At 36.4% G+C, this 18,412-nt stretch overlaps 1 protein-coding gene across 3 annotated transcripts in view; it reads left to right on the top strand.

Annotated features, from left to right (window-relative positions):
* The first annotated feature begins 202 nt into the window (after positions 1-202).
* ASXL2 (ASXL transcriptional regulator 2) overlaps positions 203-18,412 on the top strand; it is a 114,776-nt gene continuing 96,566 nt past the window's right edge. For 2 of the 3 annotated variants that reach the window (XM_074341769.1, XM_045511833.2), the window contains exon 1: positions 203-641. In XM_074341769.1, coding sequence (XP_074197870.1) covers positions 585-641 — 57 coding nt within the window. In that variant the 5' untranslated portion in view covers positions 203-584. Of the gene's footprint in view, positions 642-1,267; positions 1,367-18,412 lie in introns of all 3 variants that reach the window. The other variant, XM_074341770.1, reaches the window with a different exon arrangement.

The following is an 18,412-nucleotide window of genomic DNA, read 5'->3' as shown; positions in this document are numbered from 1 at the left end:
GTCTCTATAACCACCGTGGCGCCCCGCACGCGGTCACAATCCGTTCAATAAACCTTCCCGGACGGATGAAGTTCCGCTTCCGCAGGCAGGTTTTCACTGTAGGCGTGAGCGCCGGACGCCCGACCCAGAGCAGGGTCGGACCTTCCCGACGCGCATGCTCCGCAGGACAGGCAGACAGCGGAAGGGCGGGGGAGTGGCCTGGCGCCGCGGACCGCCGCCTGGTTCTCCCTGCAGCCCCGCGCGGGTGGCGGGGGCGCGCGCGCGCTCGTTCGCGCTGCCGGCTGCGTACAGTAGTGACGGCCGCGCGGGAGCGGTCACATGACCGTAGCGGCTGCCTGTACAGTAAGGACCCAATATGGCAGCGGCGGTAGCAGTGGCAACGGCAGCAGGAGGACCGGCCGCCCCATAGACCCCCCCCCCGCGCACCACCCCCGCCGCTTCCTCTGTTTGGGTGCTCCTCCGGCCTGACTTCCCCTTTCTCCCACCTTTCCCGGCACCGCGGGAAAAACAGCGCAGGGCAGAGCAGGCAGGGAAGGCGGCCGGAGCCCGGACACGGGAGCCTCCCAGTCAGTTCAAGACCCGACATGAGGGAAAAGGGCCGTAGGAAGAAGGGCAGGACCTGGGCGGAGGCCGCCAAGACGGTAAGGGGGAGGGGGGCGAAGGGGAAGACCGGGAGGATTTCGTTCCCTCTCGCCCGCCGGTCGCAGGGGAAGGGAGGTCAGTGGCCCTGCGACCCGGCTGAGGGGGCACAAAACCGCGCGGCGAGGGCGGCGGTTAGTGTCGGCTTGTGGTCCCTGTGGGAATGGAGGCGCTCAGCGGAAGAGGGTCCCGCCGCGGGGCTGTGGCTTCTCCCTGCGTCTGCGACGAGTCCTCTTGGTGTTTTGAAGCTGCCTCTTGGGGTCACGATGCTCTCACCCCCGCTCTGTGGTAGCCCCCGCCCCGGCATGGGGAAGTGTGTTGTGCTTGCACAGTAACCGGTTCTTCTCCCTTGTGCGGCTCAAGATCCCCCACTGGATGCAGATAGGAGAAGGCTTGTGCGTGCACCCAGCCCCGGAAAGAAGAGGGGAGCGCTGGAGCTGGGTAGAATTGACCCGCTATAGCGGACATGCCGCCTGACCCCGGGCCCCCTGCTTGTCTGGGCTCCCGGATCCGACCGCAGGTCACGAGGCTCTTGTTTTATATTTGCTGTTGGAGCTGAAAGTGCAGAAGGTGTTTAGAAACGAAGTAACAGGTGGGACTTGTAGAATTTTTTTTTCTGTTTCCGTAGAGACCTACTCCGAACAAGGCAGCAATGCATGGTGGGACCTGTAGTTTACCCGGCCTTGACTTTTCCGCAGCTAAAGTGATGGTGGCTTCACGAAACTAAGTAATTAGTGGATAAAACCACTTTTTTTTTCCTTTTAAACTTATTACAACGAAATTTAGAGGTCAATTTTTAAAAAGTGGAGTATTGAGAATGAGTAACAACTTTTATTATGTTATATAAAAAAACTTAAAAACGTCTCTGTATGTAGAAATGAAACGTTTGGAGAAAGTCAAGTTCATTCCATCTTTGAGAGTGCAGCAGAAGAGTAATAGGACATAAAACAGCAGCATTTTAGTGTTGGGCAATGAGAAGGTGTGGAGGCATTATCTCTAATGGTGAATCATGTCAGTAATACTTGTAGAACGTGGAGAGGTCTTTTAAACGAACCTTTATTATATTTTGTATTTTTTTTTTTAGTTTCCTGATTAGGAAAGTAACGTTCACTGTGGGAAAATTTTGAAAGTTATAGAAACATATAAAGAAGAAAATAAAAAATGTATTTCACCCCTCAGAGCTCTGTTAACATTTTGGTATATTACCGTCCAGCCTTTAAAATTATTTCTCCAAATCTGAGTCCTGCTGTTTATTCAGTCTTGTGCATTTTTTGGTAAACTTTATGTTTTGAGGGGTTGATGAGTCTTAAACTTGTATGCCTGTTTTAGTTGGAAATGTGGGAAAGTTAGTGAATAAATAAAAGCACATTTTATTTGTTGAGTGTTTTCACTTACAACATACCTTCATAACTGACTGGTGGTCGTTTCCCTCTGAAGAAAAAACTAGAAATAATTTTTTTGGTGGTGAGGAAATTGGTCCTTCACAAAAGACTATTTTACTTTGTTCTACTTGATCAATACTACCTCAAGACTTCCTTTATTAAAAGAAGGATGGTAAATTTTATTTATAGGTAAGCAGATCCCAACCATAGTTATGTTAATTTTAAGTCTCTAGAGTCTTGAATGCTTTTTGAATTATCTCTTTGGATAAAATAGTCCTATAATTGGGAGATTGTGACAAATAGGAAATATTTGCATCTACTGTTTAGATTTTCCTTTAATAAGTTAGCATATTTGCTCATTTATAATAAACATTTCATGCCCTAGCTAGCTAGTTAAAAGATGGAAAGACTAGCTTAATCAATAGAGTTCTGAGTGAGTTCTTGAAAGGATTAGTATAATAGTGGCTTGGTATTTTTGATTTTGACAAATGTATAAAGTCTCAGTCTAAATAATAACGAATTTTAGAAAGAATGGTGACACTAAAACTTTTTTCTTTTTTTAATAGCCAAAATCTAGAAAACACTACTCTTTTTAGCTAGTTTTGTCATCTGTGAAGTGAGGACTTAAACTAAACCTCAGTGTTCAAAAGGTTTCTGTTTGTAGGAGAAATAGGTAGAAGTAAATGTGAGAGAAATAGACAAAAGTAAGTCTTTAGTATTTTCAGGCTACAAAATGAGATAAAAAAATTAGTGATTTGACAAATGGAAGTAACTTTGACCTAAATTAGGAAACTGTATATTTATAAGATCAAGAGGACCAGGAGAAATAAGTCTTAAACTTATTTCATAGGCATTAAGGTCAAATATTCTAGGAATAGTATTCCAGAAAGAAAAAATTAAAATTTTTTATGAATTCAGGCAACATCTGCTTTTATTTCATTGTGTTTTTGATACCTACATTGCAGACCAATCCTGTTTTAGGGAGCATTATTAAAATGGGGTTTTATTCCTGACCAATAATATAACAACAGATAGATAAAATTATTCAATCAATTATATGTGTGTATATATACATATTTGGGGTGTGTGTGAGTATGTGAGAGCTACCTAGTTTGATACAAGGTTGCTATGAACAACCTGATAAAATAAGATTCATAATTATTATATAATCGTAAAATTATATTAAAAGGCTGATTAAATGTGTAGACTAGTTCCAATAACTAAGGACACCGGGCAGAAAAATGGAGTTGAGCTCCAAATGAACTTGAATGCTCATTTCACCACACAGGATTGTGTCCCTTCTGATCTTATATTTGTCTCATGTAAATAAACTAGTTATGACACAACATTGTAAAATGATTATAAATCAATAAAAAATGTTAAAAAAAAAAGGTAAAGACTCCTGAATATTTTCAATAAAACATGATCTGATTCAAAAAATAAATAAACTAGTTATAAAAAGTATTATTCAAGTATTTTGTTAACGGTCTTACATGTTTTAAATTTTAATAATGGCAGTGATGGTACTGATGAAGTGTTTTGGATGAGAGATCTGTAGTATAGTGTTTGGTGCAAATTTAAAAATTTAAAATTTGAATTTAAATAAAAAAATTTGTAGTAAGCCAGAGATATTGAGAACCATTCCATTGACTTTAGAATTATGTTCAAAGTTATGCTCATTAAAAAAAAAAAGATGTTGTATCATGTAAATATTTGGTGACATCCCTGAGGAATAGCAGTTTTTGCAAAGCAGAACTTTCAAAATAGTATAATCTTGTTGATACTGTTTTCTTTTTTATCTTTCCCTTGTCACCTGCCACAACTAGGGGAGCATTCAGAGGGAAAAATGTCCTTTCAGGACAAGTTTGTTGTGATTGTAGATGGAAACAACAGAGAGGCAGACCTTAAGAGATTGCACTAGAGGTACCTTTGGGTGTTTTTGGAGATTAAAGAGGTCACAGTATGAGAAGTGAAGTTACGTGTGTTAGAGATGAGGCCCACAGTGAACTGTAGCATCAGTCTATAGCATGTGATTTATAGACTGAAGAAAAAGTGTTTTTTTTTTTTTTAGATGCTATCTATGTAGACTTCACTGAGTGATTTATATAACTTTGGATGTACATAGATTTTTATTTATGTCTTTTACCTCAAGTCATTTAATGTTAGGGAATAAGATGGAAGATAGGAGATTTCTTTTAAAGGAGTAACACAGGCTAATTATAATTACTTTTATGTAGGCAGTATTGAAAATGGAAAAGAATTACTTAAAAGTAAAATAATAAAATATATGATTATGTAAAATAAGTGATTAGAAAGGTAAAATAATGATTAGAAAGAAAAACATCTTAAAATACAGTTTAGAAATTTTCAGTGCTCTTAATCTTTACCATGAATAATTTTTTTCTTAAAAAGTAAGACTAGAATTCTAGCCAGGCCTGGTTATGTCTCCTTGGGTATATATTGACCAGGCCAGAGTCCTTGCAAGTTTGTATTTGTATTATATTTGTAGTTGTGTTAGAATCTCCAGAAGAGAGTGTGTATCTTGGAAAAACATATTAAAGAAATCTATTGTTCTTGTAATACTGTTTTATAGAAAGTAAAACTGGACAAAATCTTTTTAGTTTGTGGAAGACAGAAAAAATAGAGTAAGATTGTAAAGAGTATGGGTTAAAAACTGAGAAACTGCCCTGACCCATAATTTTCAAAACAATAATTGCATATTTACATTATTTTAAATTTCAACTTTATCGAGGTATAATTGACATAAAATTCTAAGATATTTGATACTTTTCTGAAATTGCTCTCTGCAAGTGTATTTGTGCTATATGATTTGATGTAACATTCTTTGCTTGAGAGATCTTCCTTCCTGCCATAGTATTGAAGTTAAGTTCCCCTGTGTTTTGCTCTTGAATTTTGTGTTATATTTTCAGTTCATCCTTCTGCCTTGTTTTTTCGTTCCTATCTTGAAAGCCCACAAACAAACTAAGGAAAAGGAAGGGAAAAAAATCTTTTTTGAACACGTAAGTTAAAAATTTCTGTGAAGGGTGTGGCTGCTGCTGCATCTCCTAGAATTATGACAGGAGCTGAGAAAATGATGTCAGATTTGCAGAAGTCCTTGCTATTTCCTCATCCACAATCTATCTACTCTTAAAAGGCTGTGCGATTTTGCTTTCGGTGAAAGGATATTATGTTTTCACTTCGGAAGCTGTCTGAAAGGAGGCCAGTGTGTGGCAGATGTAACTACAGGGAACTGATTAGTTAGGTTTAAAACGTGCTGTCTTTGTCCTTTTTACAAAAAGACCTCTGAATGCCCCTCTAGTTCTGTATTCTTTCATTCCATATCTCATAGAGGCCATCCTCATAGTTTTTAGTATTGTAGTATTGTGCAGTTTAGTATCTTTAGTTAAGTTTGATTTACTATGTTTTCAGTGTTTTAAAGGTTATTGAATGTACTTAATTTTAGAACTCTTTAGACATGACTTAAAAACAATATTACTTTAAATTGAGTTTCTGTTACAGTCATATAGGATCATTATTTTAAAAAAGTCAAAGTTTGTAGAGAGTTAAATCTTAGATGAGTCACTATACTGAAAATAGGGATTAAGGGAAAGTCTGCATATGCAAATATTGAAAATAATTTAGTTACCATACTGAAATTAACTATAGTTGTTAGCTTGAATGTAGCTTTCTGGACTTTCAACCCTGTATATGGAAATATGCATAAACATGTATACCTGTCTATATTCTGTATACAGTTCTTGAATTTGCATTCTTTCTGAATGTCATGGATGCTTTTTAATGCCATTACATATGTAACTGCTTCATTCTGTTTAATGATTTCTTAATATTCCATTGTTTTTGGATGTACATCATTTGAAATAGTCATTTATAGTTTTTTTTCCCTCTTGTAACAAATACCTCAGTATATACATTTAGGCATATGTGTATGTGTGCATGTATATTGTGTGTATGTGCATTTGTGTGAATGAAATAGTTAAGATACAGAGTTTGTGAACTTAAGTTTGTACCAATTTATATTCCCCACCAAAAACTTGAGGGCTTCACTTTTTTCCCCACTTTTCTCTGTAATCCAAGAAACATATCAGTGTTTACTCTGTCATTTTGATATATTAACAAAGCATTTACTTTGTTGTTCTGTTTAGTAGAAAAGTTCTATATCTGTGCTGTCCAGTACACTAGCCACTAGTCACATGTGGCCATTGAGCACTTGAAATGTGGCTAATGTGACTAGGGAACTGAATTTTACTTAATTTTAATTAATTTAAGCTTAAATAGCCACATTTGTTTTGATTGAACAGTGCAGGTGTAAAGTAACTTCCTATGCTTATTGCTTATTTGTGTATTTTTCAATAAACTTGTCTGTTCAGCTCTTTTGCCTTTTTTCCCTTTCTTCCTGGTCTTTTTTTAATACTAATTTCTAAGGGTGCTTTGTAGATTAAAGAAACTGGCCCTTTGTCGTATGTGTCGCAGATCTGTTGCCCATTTTTGGCTTTTGACTTGATTTATGCAGTTTTTTTTTTCCCTGCCCAAATATTTTGTGTGTTAATATTAAGTAAATTTCTCAGTCTTTACCTTTTGTGCTTTTCTAAAAGGTTTTAAGTCCTGTTAAGAGAAACTTTGTCCACTCAAAGCTTATAAATTGAGTGCTTTTAAAAAATGTTTAGCCATGAAGGCATATCTCCCCTAAAGAAAATACATATTTTGTTGTGGACAAGTAGGAGGAAATTCAGTTTTTATTATATCAGTAAGACTGTGTTCCTTGAAGGCAGAGACTTTAAATATTTCTACCTGCAGAGCTTAACTCACTTTCTTGCAGATGCGTACTAAATCTTTTTTGTTGTTCTTCACCTTTTTAAATTAGAGATAACAGAAGACACTCGAGAGAGCACTTTTAGGAGAGCACAGTATGAGTAAAGTTAACCAACTATAGTAAGTATTGTTTGCCAGGAAAGCTGATTATCTCTCTCTTGTTTGTGAAAGAAAGTTATTCCAAGACACATCAAGGTATTTGCTTCCCAACACCCTTTTGAATTACATTTGGACATAGGAAAGTTTCTGTGGTAATTCTTCTGACCTTGCTTGACAAAACTAAAATTGGTTAATGGTAAATACATGTGTACTTAGTACTGAACATCAAGGGACATTGTGAACCTTATTAATTATAGTATCTTCTCAGTAATTTGATCCATCTTTTAGTATTAGTTATGTTGTGAAAGACTTTTCATTTGAACATTTTCTGACTACTGACATTAAGCAGTTGATGCTACGTTTAGAATGGACTTTCATTGGAGTTTGTAGCCTGGGATGGCCCAAATCGTCTTGAATCTTTAACCCACTGATGTCTGAATTATTCAGTAGTTGGGTTAGCCATATTTAGTTTCAAATAAAGTGCTTAATGGTGTTAGTGAATTATTCTAAGTGGTAACATAAAATTTTAAGTTTATTGCTATTGGTTTATAGTGATTAGTTTCCTACCTGATTTGAGTGGTTCTGGCAAATTTTCTAAGTTTAAGTGGATGGATTAGATTTTGGATTAGTTTAGTGGATGGATGAAATCGATTAATATGTTAGGAAAGGTTTTCTCCTTTATATTTTTTATATGTATGTTTGTGTGTGAGGTTGGAGGGTAGAGAGAGAAGGTGTAAAAAAGAAATGAATTATAAGATAAAGATAATAGAACACTTCATATATATCATTAATTACCTGTGAAAGACATAATGAGGAGAATAGGACTATTTTTAATAGCAACTTGAGAATAATCTTAACCTGGATCTGATTCTGTGTCTTAAAAATTTATTGAATTTATTATATCAGCTTGGACAAGTTATTTAAATCAGTGCTCAAACATTAATGTGTAAAAGAATCATCTGGGGAGCTTGTTAAATGTAGATTTTTATTCATTAGGTCTGCAGGGTAGTCAGATTCTACATTTATAACGTTTGCAGGGGACACTGGTGTGTTGGTTTAAGGACCACATTTGGAGTTGGAGGGATTTACACTATCTACATGTTCTCAATTTCCCCAACTTTAAAATAGACATAGTAATAGAATTTACGATTTGAGGTCTTAGGTGATTAGGCTGAAATGTGTGAAAAGTTCTTTGTACAACGCCTAATATTTTGTAAGCTCTGTTAGTGTTACTGAAAAATTAATAAATACTAATAATTTTATATTTCTGAATGGGAAGACTATTGTAAAGATGTTATTTCTTAGCAAACAGGTGCAGAGGTTTAAAACAGTTCTAATGAAAAGCCTTCTTGCCGCTTGTTTTCCAAGGTCAATGTGGAATCACACAGAGTTAAACTAGCTATGGACAAGTTTGGGAACCCACTCAAAGATCCGTCTCCTGCTTCAGGAGATTCTGCCCCAAATCCCACGCTTTTATACATCGTGAACTGCTGTGAAGAAGGCCATGTGGCAAGGAATGGCAGGCAGCCTCTAGGAGCTGAGTGACTTCTGGCCAAGAGCCAGCAAGAAAACAGAAAGGGACGGAAGCCTGCCAACAAGTAAGCTTGGAAAAGGATCCCAAGCCTCAGATGAGTTCACAGTCCCAGCTGTCACTTCAGTTTCAGCTCAGTGAGACCCTAAGCAGAAGACTCTGTTAACTCATGCCCAGAATCCTGACACACAAAAAACTGTGAAATAACTTTGTGTTGTTTTCACTTAAGTTTCATAATAAAACATAATCGCAAAGTAAGTTTGTGTTGTTGAGGCTGTATAATAGCAAACCAATAGTAATACTAAAATTTGGTGGAAGGGGGAGTATGGCAAAGTTGGTCTCAGACATAGTTTGGCCTGGGTATTCAGGAATGATAGATTAAACATTTAGAGGTGAATATGAGTAAGGATATTCCAGGCAGAGGGGAGAGCTGAAAAGCGGGAAGGCTGAAAAATGCAGCATATGTTTGATGCCTGGCTTTAACCTTTGAGTATGATGTAGTGAAAGAGAAGGCCAGAAAAGGTAGGTTGGGGCCCAAATGTGGAGAGGTGTAGAAGTCAAGTTGATAAATATTTTTATTCTAGGAGCTGTAGAGGGTTTTTATGCAGAAAATAGAAACATTTTCTGTGTTTGGGGCCATTTGTGGGATATAGTGTAGAACTGGAGAGTCTAGCTATAGAGAGGTTATAAGGGGTAGAGTAGGGCTCTCTTGAATTAATGGTGAGAGGGGCTATACTTTTTTGTGTGTGTATCATTCACATTTTTCTCATTCCATAGCTATTCTACGTACTCCTATCCCACTTACAAGTTTCCATCAGAAGCCATTAAGTTCTGCCAGTCTCCTGAAGTTTTTGCATATATAGGAGGTTCTGGAATGCTCTTCAAACACAACAAAATTGTAGGAATCTTGCTCCATTTGTTCTAGCTCATGTTGATTTTTCCCTTTCTCTGAATTCCTATACCACCGTTCTTTCCACACCACTCTCCTCTGTACCACTGGTCCACAGGTTTGTTCAAGTGGTAGTATCAATTGGGAATATATGTTGTACAACTCCAGGGGGAACCGTTCATATTGTATTTTATGTGAACATTGTTTCCGGGAGTTGTGCACCACAGCGGCTCTGGGTTCCATGATGCTCTTTGTGAAAACACCATTAAATATTTGTGTTTTTTTTTTAAGACAATTTTTCTAAATATTTTAGACAATTTTTTAGACAATATTTTTCTGACTACCCTACTGTGAAATTTTATACCACATATACACTGTATATTTGTTTATGTACTTTATGTATATCTGCTTTATAAATAAAAAGTATAAATATTTTTCTCTACCCCTGCCATCAGTTTCAGCATCCTTGGGGGTGATTTCTCTCATGAGAATGTATGTTATAAATGATCATTATTTGTAAAATACCATTATTAAGAACTTCTTGATCATAAAAATAAATGACTTGATGCAGAAAAAAATTTGTGAAAACATCATTAAACATTGATATATTTCTGATAAAAAGTTAAGGACATTTTTGCTAGGAGGAAACCTAGTACAGTTTTGTATTATAAAAGTCTTACCTTGAGAACAGATGAATGGGCAGCAAGAAGGGCAACTTTCCTGATCTTTGATTTAGTATTGGATTTGCTGCTTATGTGTTTCCCAGGTCTGTTTTCTAGCAGGCGAGAGGTAGCAAATGACAAAGGTTTAATAAAAATGTTTCCTATTAGCTCTGTGATTTTTTATAAACACCTATTTTCAGGTTGAGGAAGCTCTCTTTTATTTCTAGTTTGCTGAGAGTTTTTGTCATGAATGGATGTCAGATTTTGTCAAATGCTTTTTCTGAATCGGTTGATAAGATCATTTGCTTTACTTTTTAGACTCTTAATATGGTGGATTACATTGATTTTCAAATTTTGGATCGGCCTTTCGTTCCTGGGAAAAATCTCACTTGATTGTGGTGTATTACACTTTTTATACATTGCTGTATTTGTTGAGGACATTTACAGTTATGTTCATGAGGGATAATAATCTGTAGTTTTCTTGTACTGTCTGTGCCTGTCTTTGGTATTAGGGTAATGCTGACCTCATAAAAAAAGGAAGTCTTCCTTCCTATTCTATTTCCTGAAAGTGATTACAGTCGATCCTCACTATCCATGGATTCAGTACAGTCTACCCTTGAACAGTGCAGGCATTAAGGGCGTCAACCCTCTGTACAATGGAAAATCCTTATGTAACTTGTAGGTGACCCTCCGTATTAGCAGTTCCTCCGATTCATGATTCTGCACCCATGGATTCAACCACCCTTGAATTGTGAAGCACTGTAGTGTTTACTATTGAAAGAAATCTGTGTACAAGTGAACTTGTGCAGTTCAGACCTGTGTTCAAGGGTCAACAGTATTTTTGAATTCACCTGCTTGCTAAAATATACCTCTAACCCCAAAATCAGTACTCAGGGCACTTTTGCAGTCATTCGTGAACATTTGCTGAGTGGCAAAACATTTGTCACCTGTTGCTGAGCTCTCTGCTGAAGATGAACAAGGTGATGCTCTGCCTTCTTGTTTCAGCTCAGAGTGAAAATGTGTCTTTTTTATGGTCTATTTAGTGCCATGAAGTTTACATTTTTGTACTTTTTGTTGGTACTCTCACTATTTAAAATGGCTCCCAAGTGTAGTATTGAAGTGCTATCTAGTATTCTTAAATGTAAAGAAGCTGTGATGTGCCTTAGGGAGAAACCTGTGTTAGATAAACTTTGTTTAGGTATGAGTTACAGTGCTGTTGGCCATGAGTTCAATATTAATAAGTCAAGAGTATGTGTTAAGTAAGGTATCGTTAAACAGAAACACACATAAAAGCAAGGTTATGTATTGATCATTTGATCAAAATATGACCAGTGGCTTGCGGGAACCTAAGTCTGTATTTCACTTAGGAACAGTGGTTCAGTATTTGCTGGTTAAGTGCTCTTGGTGGCTTTGTAGAACATAACTACTGTGAATAACGAGAGTGGACTGTATGTAGAACAGGTGTTACTTCTTTAAATGTTTAATAGAATTCACTAGTGGAACATTCTGGGTCTGGAGATTTCTTTTGTGGAAGCCTTTTAACTATGAAGTCAATTTCTTATGTAATTATAGAACTGTTCAGATTATCTGTGTCTTCTTGTGTAAGTTTAAGTAGTTTGTGGTTTTCCAGGAATTGGTCCACTTCATTTAAGTTGTTGAATTTACGTCAGTAGAGTTGTTTGTAGTGTTCCCTTATCATTTGCTGAGTCTGTAGTGATTCGCAGAATCTCTTTTTATTGTTGATGTTGGTAATTTGCCTTCCCTTTTTTCCTGTAAGAGGTTTATCAATTTTTTTGATCAATTGAAAGAACCAGCTTTTGGTTTCATTCATTTTTCTCTTTTTCTATTTTCAGTCTCACTGATATTTTTCTCTTATCTTTATTATTATTAGTGATCACTTTTCATTCTCCCCTCCCACCAGCCTCTGGTAACCACTGATCTACTTTCTGTATCTGTGGATTTGCCTGTTCTGGACTGTTCATATAAATGGAATCATAGAACATAGAGTGTTTTGTGTCTGGCTTCTTTCATGTAGCATAATGTTTTCAAAGTTCATCCATATTGTGGCATGTATCCTTTTTATGGCTGAATAATATTCCATCATATGAATACACCACCTTTTATATATCTGTTTATCAGTTGTTGGTTATTTGTTTTTGTTTTTGTTTTTCACATTTTGGCTATTGTGATTAATGCTGCCATGAATATTTCATATACAACTCTTTGTTATCAGCGTGTTTAGTTCTTTTGGGTGTATATCTAGAAGTGGAATTGCTAAGCCATATGTTAACTCTGTGTTTAACTTTTTGAGGAATTACCAAACTGTTTGTCATATCAGCTGAACAATTTTACAATACTGCCAGCAATGTTTGAGGGTTCTAATTTCTCCTTGCCAACATATGTTCTTTTTTTTTTTTTTTAAATAATGATAACCATTCTATCAGTGTGAACTGATAGCTCATTGTGGTTTTGATTTGTGTTTTCCTAATGAATAATGATATCGAGCATCTTTTCATGTGCTTAATGGCTGTTTGTATATCTTTTTTTGGAGAAATGTCTATTCATGTCCTTCTTTAAATCCTGTTTTAAAATTGGATTATCTGTCTTTTGTTGATTTCTTTTTGTTGTTGTTGATTTCTAAGAATTTCTTACTCTTCCTCTCTCCCTCTTTCTTTCCTTCCTTCCTTCCTTCTTTATTTTTGGAGGGGAGGTAATTAGGCTTGCTTGCTTGTTTGTTTGTTTGTTTTTTAATGGAGATACTGGGGATTGAACCCAGAACCTTGTGCATGCTAAGCATGTGCTCTAGCACTGAGCTATACCCTCTCCCCTAAGAATTCTGTATATACTGCATGCAAGTCCCTTATCAGATGCATCATTTGCAGATATTTCCTCAATTCTGTGGGTTGTTCTTTGACTTTCTTGATGTCTTTTGGCACACAGAGTTTTAAATTTTGAGTAAGGGTTTATTTTTATTCAATCATTAGATAATTTCTGTTTCTCTATTTTCATGTTTACTCGCTCTTCTGTTATTGATTCATCCAATGAGGTTTTTTTGTTTGCTTTGGTAATTTTTTCAGTTCTAAAATTTCTTTTTTTTTTTCTTTATATCTTCTATGTCTTTGCTGAGACTTTGTATCTTTACCTTCATTTCAAGAGGGCTTACCCTTACTCGGAGTATCATTTTTATAATAGCTACTTTAAAGTCTTTGTGAAACATTTCCAGTATCAGTGTTACCTTGTTTGTGTCTTTATTTTCTTTTCCTAAGAAAGTTGAGATTTTCTTAGGTCTGTGAATACCAAAGTAAATTTAGATTATATCCTGGTCATTTTGAATATTGTGTAATTGACACTCAGCATCTTGTTTAAGTTCTATGGAGAATGTTAACAGTTTTATTTAAGCAAGCTGTTGATTGAATTGGGTTGACACCTCAGGTTCTGACCAGCCTTCTGTGGGTTGTTGTTTCAATGTTAGTTAAGTTTTCAAAACCTTTTTATTGCTATTTGGATTTGTCTCTGTGTGTACTGTTAGTGGACTGTCTGGGATTTGAGTGGTGGTCTTGCCCATGGGTGGTGAAACCATGGCCCACTGCCTGTTTTTAATCAATAAAATTTTGCTGGAACACAGCCATGCCTATTTGTTTATTTATTTATTTTTTTGTGGTTGCTTTCATACCAAAATGGCCATGTTTAAGCAGATGCAATTAGAGACTGCCGAACCTACAAAACCTAAAATTTCCTATTTGATTTTCTTATAGAATAAGTTTGCTGATCCCTGTTTATCCCATAGTCAATTCTCAAAGTCCTTCTGTACTATTCTGGGTTCAATCCATGTATGCGCAGCCCAAGTGTTAGCCAAGGTATTCATAAGCAATTTTAAGAGATGACTTTTCTTAGTTCTTTTGTCTGCAGACTTCTCAGTATTTATGATTCCCTGTGGGCTCCCCTTTTTCATTTATTTGTCCAGAAGTTTGGGGCTTTCTGTATCCCATTCTTCTGTGTACTTCCTACAACAACTATGCCTCCCTTGGGCCAAGCAGCAGGAGATGTAAGAGGGAAAAAGAGCAATGGGATTTTGTCTTGTTCTCTTAGGACCACAGCTCCTCTAACTGGAGGGGAAGATTTCTTTCCTTCATAGTTTTGGGCACCTGCTTTCTTCATTGCTGTTGTTTCCACAGGATTACTTGGAGTTTGAGCTGTGCGAGAAGAGGGAAAATTAAAAATAAAAGGAAGAAAGAAAATGGGGAAGTTTCTGCTTTGTCTTTAAGCATTAGGAGACTCCTGTCCTGATGGAAACTCTATGCACACTGATGCCCATTTATAGGTTTTGGATTGTGTTGAGTTCAAATTGAGAGATGCTGGAGAGGAAAAATTGGTAAAGTTACTGCCAGTTTGGAAGTGCTTTGCATGCAGGTCTCCCTCAATCTGCCTGCCTCCATTTATAGTGTCTTTGTCTGGTTTTGATGTTAGGGTATTGCTGGTCTCAGAATGAGTTAGGAAGTATTCTCTCTGGTTCTATCTTCTGGAAAAAATTGTAGAGAATTGGTGTAATTTCTGCCTTACAAATATTTAGTAGAATGCACCAGTCACTCTTTCAGCCTGGTGCTTTCCGTTTTGGAAAGTTACTAATTATTAATTAAGTTTTTTATATTGTCTATTTCTTCATGTTGAGTTTTGACAGATTATGTCCTTCAAGGAATTGGTCCATTTTATCTAGGTTGTCGAATTTGTGGACATAGAATTATTCATAATATTCCTTTATTATCCTTCTCATGTACATGGGGTCTGTAGTGATGTCCTCTCTTTCACTTCTGTTATTAGTAATTTGTGTCTTTTTTTCCTTTTTTTCTTTCTTTTTTTTTAAATGTTAGGCTTATTGATTGATTATATTGATCTTTTCAAAGAACCAGCTTTTGGTTTTGTTAATTTTTCTCTGTGATTTGCTGTTTTCAGCATGACTGATTTCTGCTCTCATTTTTATTATTTCTTTCTTCTGCTTAGTTTGGGTTTAATTTGCTCTTCTTTTTCTAGTTTCCTAAGAGGGAAGCTTAAATTACTGCTTTTAGATCTTTTTCTTTTCTCATATAGGCATTCAGTGCTGTAAATCTCTTTCTATGCACTGCTTTTCCTGCATCTTACAAATTTTGGTAAGTTATATTTTCATTTTCATTTAGTTCATGGTATTTTAAATTTTCTCTTGAGATTTCTTTACTCAGAAGTGTGTTGTTTAATCTCCATGTATTTGGGGATTTTTCCAGATATCTTTCTGTTATTCGTTGCTAGTTCAATTCCATTGTGGCCTAGGAGCAGACAAAGCCTCATTTCTAGTCTTTTAAATTTATTAAGGTGTGTTTTATGACCAAGAATGTCCTCTATCTTGATGAATGCTATATGTGAGCTTGAGATGAAACCATTTACTTTGCAAAATCCTCAGCTGCTTCATTCAGGTTTTATAGCTACGTTCTGTGGGAGTGCCAGGGTGGAATATACTTACCCCATCTTACCTGGAGTTGAAATCCATCGTATGTTTTAGAGTATTTCCTTTGGAAAGATTAGAAATATAGTTACTTGTAATTTGTTGTTTGATATATGGCTTTACTTAAGGACTGTACCAATTTATAACGCCACCAGCAATGTATCAGATCACTAGTTTTGCCACATAGTGGATACATTCTAAGGGTGACATTTTTGTTTGAAAGTTCTGAGAGATAGCTAGTAAGTTCATCTCTAATGAAATAATACTGCCTTACATGGCTAGAAAAGTTTAATTAAACACATATGTCAGTCTGAAGTTTTCCCTATAGAATTCGGGTTTCTACGTGTGTTCACTTTATTTGTTACCACACTGCCCCTTTACCAGCTCCACTCTTAACATTAGAGTTTTTTTGTTTTTGTTTAATTTTCCTTTGGAAAGTAGACAAAAGACAACATGGAGATGAAGAATACATGTGGCTGCTATGAAGTGAGGCAAGGCACCAAGTTAATGTACTCTGGGAAGGGATAGAGGTAACATTTTCTTCTGAAACCTTTTCTGGCTTTGTCCATATAGAGACCAAGGGACACAATATCATTATGAAATATTGTCAATTTAAAAAAATCAAGTCCTTAGATTTCTAAGCTAATGGAAGGAGCAATTCTTTGGTGAATGGCTTAGGTTGGCTTAGGATAGGATCAATTTGCAAACACCAAATCTCAACGTCATATCATTGGAGATTCAATATATGGAATATTTAACTTGATTAAATACTTCTCGAAGACTTACCATACGCCGGGCACTAGTCTAGGATCTGTGGATGTAGCAGTGAGCAAAATCAGGGGGGAAAAATATCCTTGTCTGCATGGACCCTAATATGTGGATGGGGACTGAAGACAGAGAATATGGTAAATAAAAAAACTATATATTATGTTAGTTGTAAGTTCTGTGCTGAAGAATTAAGCAGGATAGCTGGGGAATGCTGGGTAAGTGGAGCAGTTTACAGTTTAATCAGGTATTCAGGCAAGGCCTCACTGAGAGGCTGACTTTCTTTTTTTTTTTTTTTTTTTTGGTGGGGGTAGGTAATTAGGTTTACTTATTTATTCTTAGAGGAAGTACTGGGGATTGAACCCAGGACCTCATGCATGCTAAGCATGCACTCTACCACTTGAGCTATACCTTCCACTCTAGAAGCTGACTTTTGACCAGACATTTGAAGGAGGTGAAGGAGCAAGCTTTGCAGATACTCAGGTAAAGAGCATTCTACACAGAGGGAGCAGTCAGTGCAAAGACCTAGAGGCAGGAATGTGCCTGTCTTGGTCTGGGAACTGTGAGGAGGCCAATGTAGCTGAAGTAAAGTGAATGAGGAGGAGAGTTGTAAGGAATGAAGTCAGGGAGGCAGCGTGTTCATTACTAGGTCTAAACTTTGTGTCCTGGAATTCTTGGTAGATTTTCCTGTTTCAGTTTACTTTCTAGTTCCTCTCATACTGAATGTTCTGCCTAGATAACTCAGGGTCTTCTGGAATGATTCTGGATTGGCATTGGCCTGTGGAAGATAGTTTCCGAGGAGTATCATCCTTTTTCTCTGTGGCAGGGAATGGCCAAGCTTTCAACAAAACGATTATAAAGTCCTTCAGAGGCTTTGGAAAAATTGTGACATTTTTGTTTTGAGCTTTAACGCAGCCATTATTCAGAGTATATCAGTTTCCTGGTTTGTTCAGTGTTCTTTATGCTTTATTTCCACAGGAATTTACTTCTGTTTGTATTATGGCAACGAGGATCTATATGTCTGTTGGATCAAGTATTGTTGAACTTGTGTTTGACCTCCCTCACAGGATAGCAGTTTTACTGTTAAAGTATTAAACATCTATCACGTATGTAGCAGAAGTAATGCTAGCTAACTCATACCAAAACGTGATAAATAGGACAAAAAAAGGAAAACAGGCTAATTTTACTAAGCATATGTTTATGTAAATTATAAATATAGCAGTATAATAAAACAACATGCCATGATTAGTCAGAGTTTATTCCAGGAATGCAAAGCTCTTTTGTTACTAGGAAATTATTAACTCATCAGATTATCTGATCAGAAATGAAAAACTGTATGTAGAGATGAATACTTGTCCCAACTACCTGGGCAAGCATTTTATTTTCTAGACTGCCTTGTATCTAGGTGGTACCAAGTGACTAATTTTCCAGTAGTAATGTGTGTCATTTCTGGGTCAGGGTATTTAAGAACAGTGTGCCCAATGGATAGGAATCAGCTGCATTGAACTGTTAATAATCTGTTGATCGCTGAATAACTGTTAATAACTGAATAGTAACTTATATTGTGTTAAGCTAACGAAATTTTGGGATTTGATTGTAGCACCTAGTGTTACCTTACAGGTATGAGGTATATGATTGTCTCACATGTCAAAAAAGCAGTTACTAAAATTCAATATCTGTTTAAAACCTTTTAATTAAAAGAAAGTATTAAACTTATACATACCCAGGCAGATAAACTTAAGTAGAATTTATTTCTATGTATGGGTGAGTTAGATATAGTTGACTCTTATGTTTAGTTTACTTAAATTTATTTTCCTCCTAAAATAGCAGTCTTGGGAATAGTGGAAATAAAACTCACCATATTGCGTTTTGTTTTTTTTTTAAATAATAAGATACAAAAAATTCCATTACTTGACTGTCTTTTTGAGTTTGGGCAGAAGGATACTTTTATGACATAAACAGTATTTCAGTTTAAAAGCCAACATCACAATGATGATGAAACACTAGAGACATATATATGGAAAAATGAGAAATACGACAAGAAAACTTGCTATGACTACTTTTTTTTTTTTTTTTTATTTTGGGGGGTAATAACGTTTATTTTATTTATTTAAACGGAGGTACTGGGGATTGAACCCAGGA

This window comes from Camelus bactrianus, chromosome 15, assembly GCF_048773025.1.
Source record: "Camelus bactrianus isolate YW-2024 breed Bactrian camel chromosome 15, ASM4877302v1, whole genome shotgun sequence".
NCBI classification, from domain to species: Eukaryota; Metazoa; Chordata; class Mammalia; order Artiodactyla; family Camelidae; genus Camelus; species Camelus bactrianus.
The sequence above is the reverse complement of the archived record's forward strand: the minus strand, read 5'-3'. Positions and strand labels throughout refer to the sequence as shown.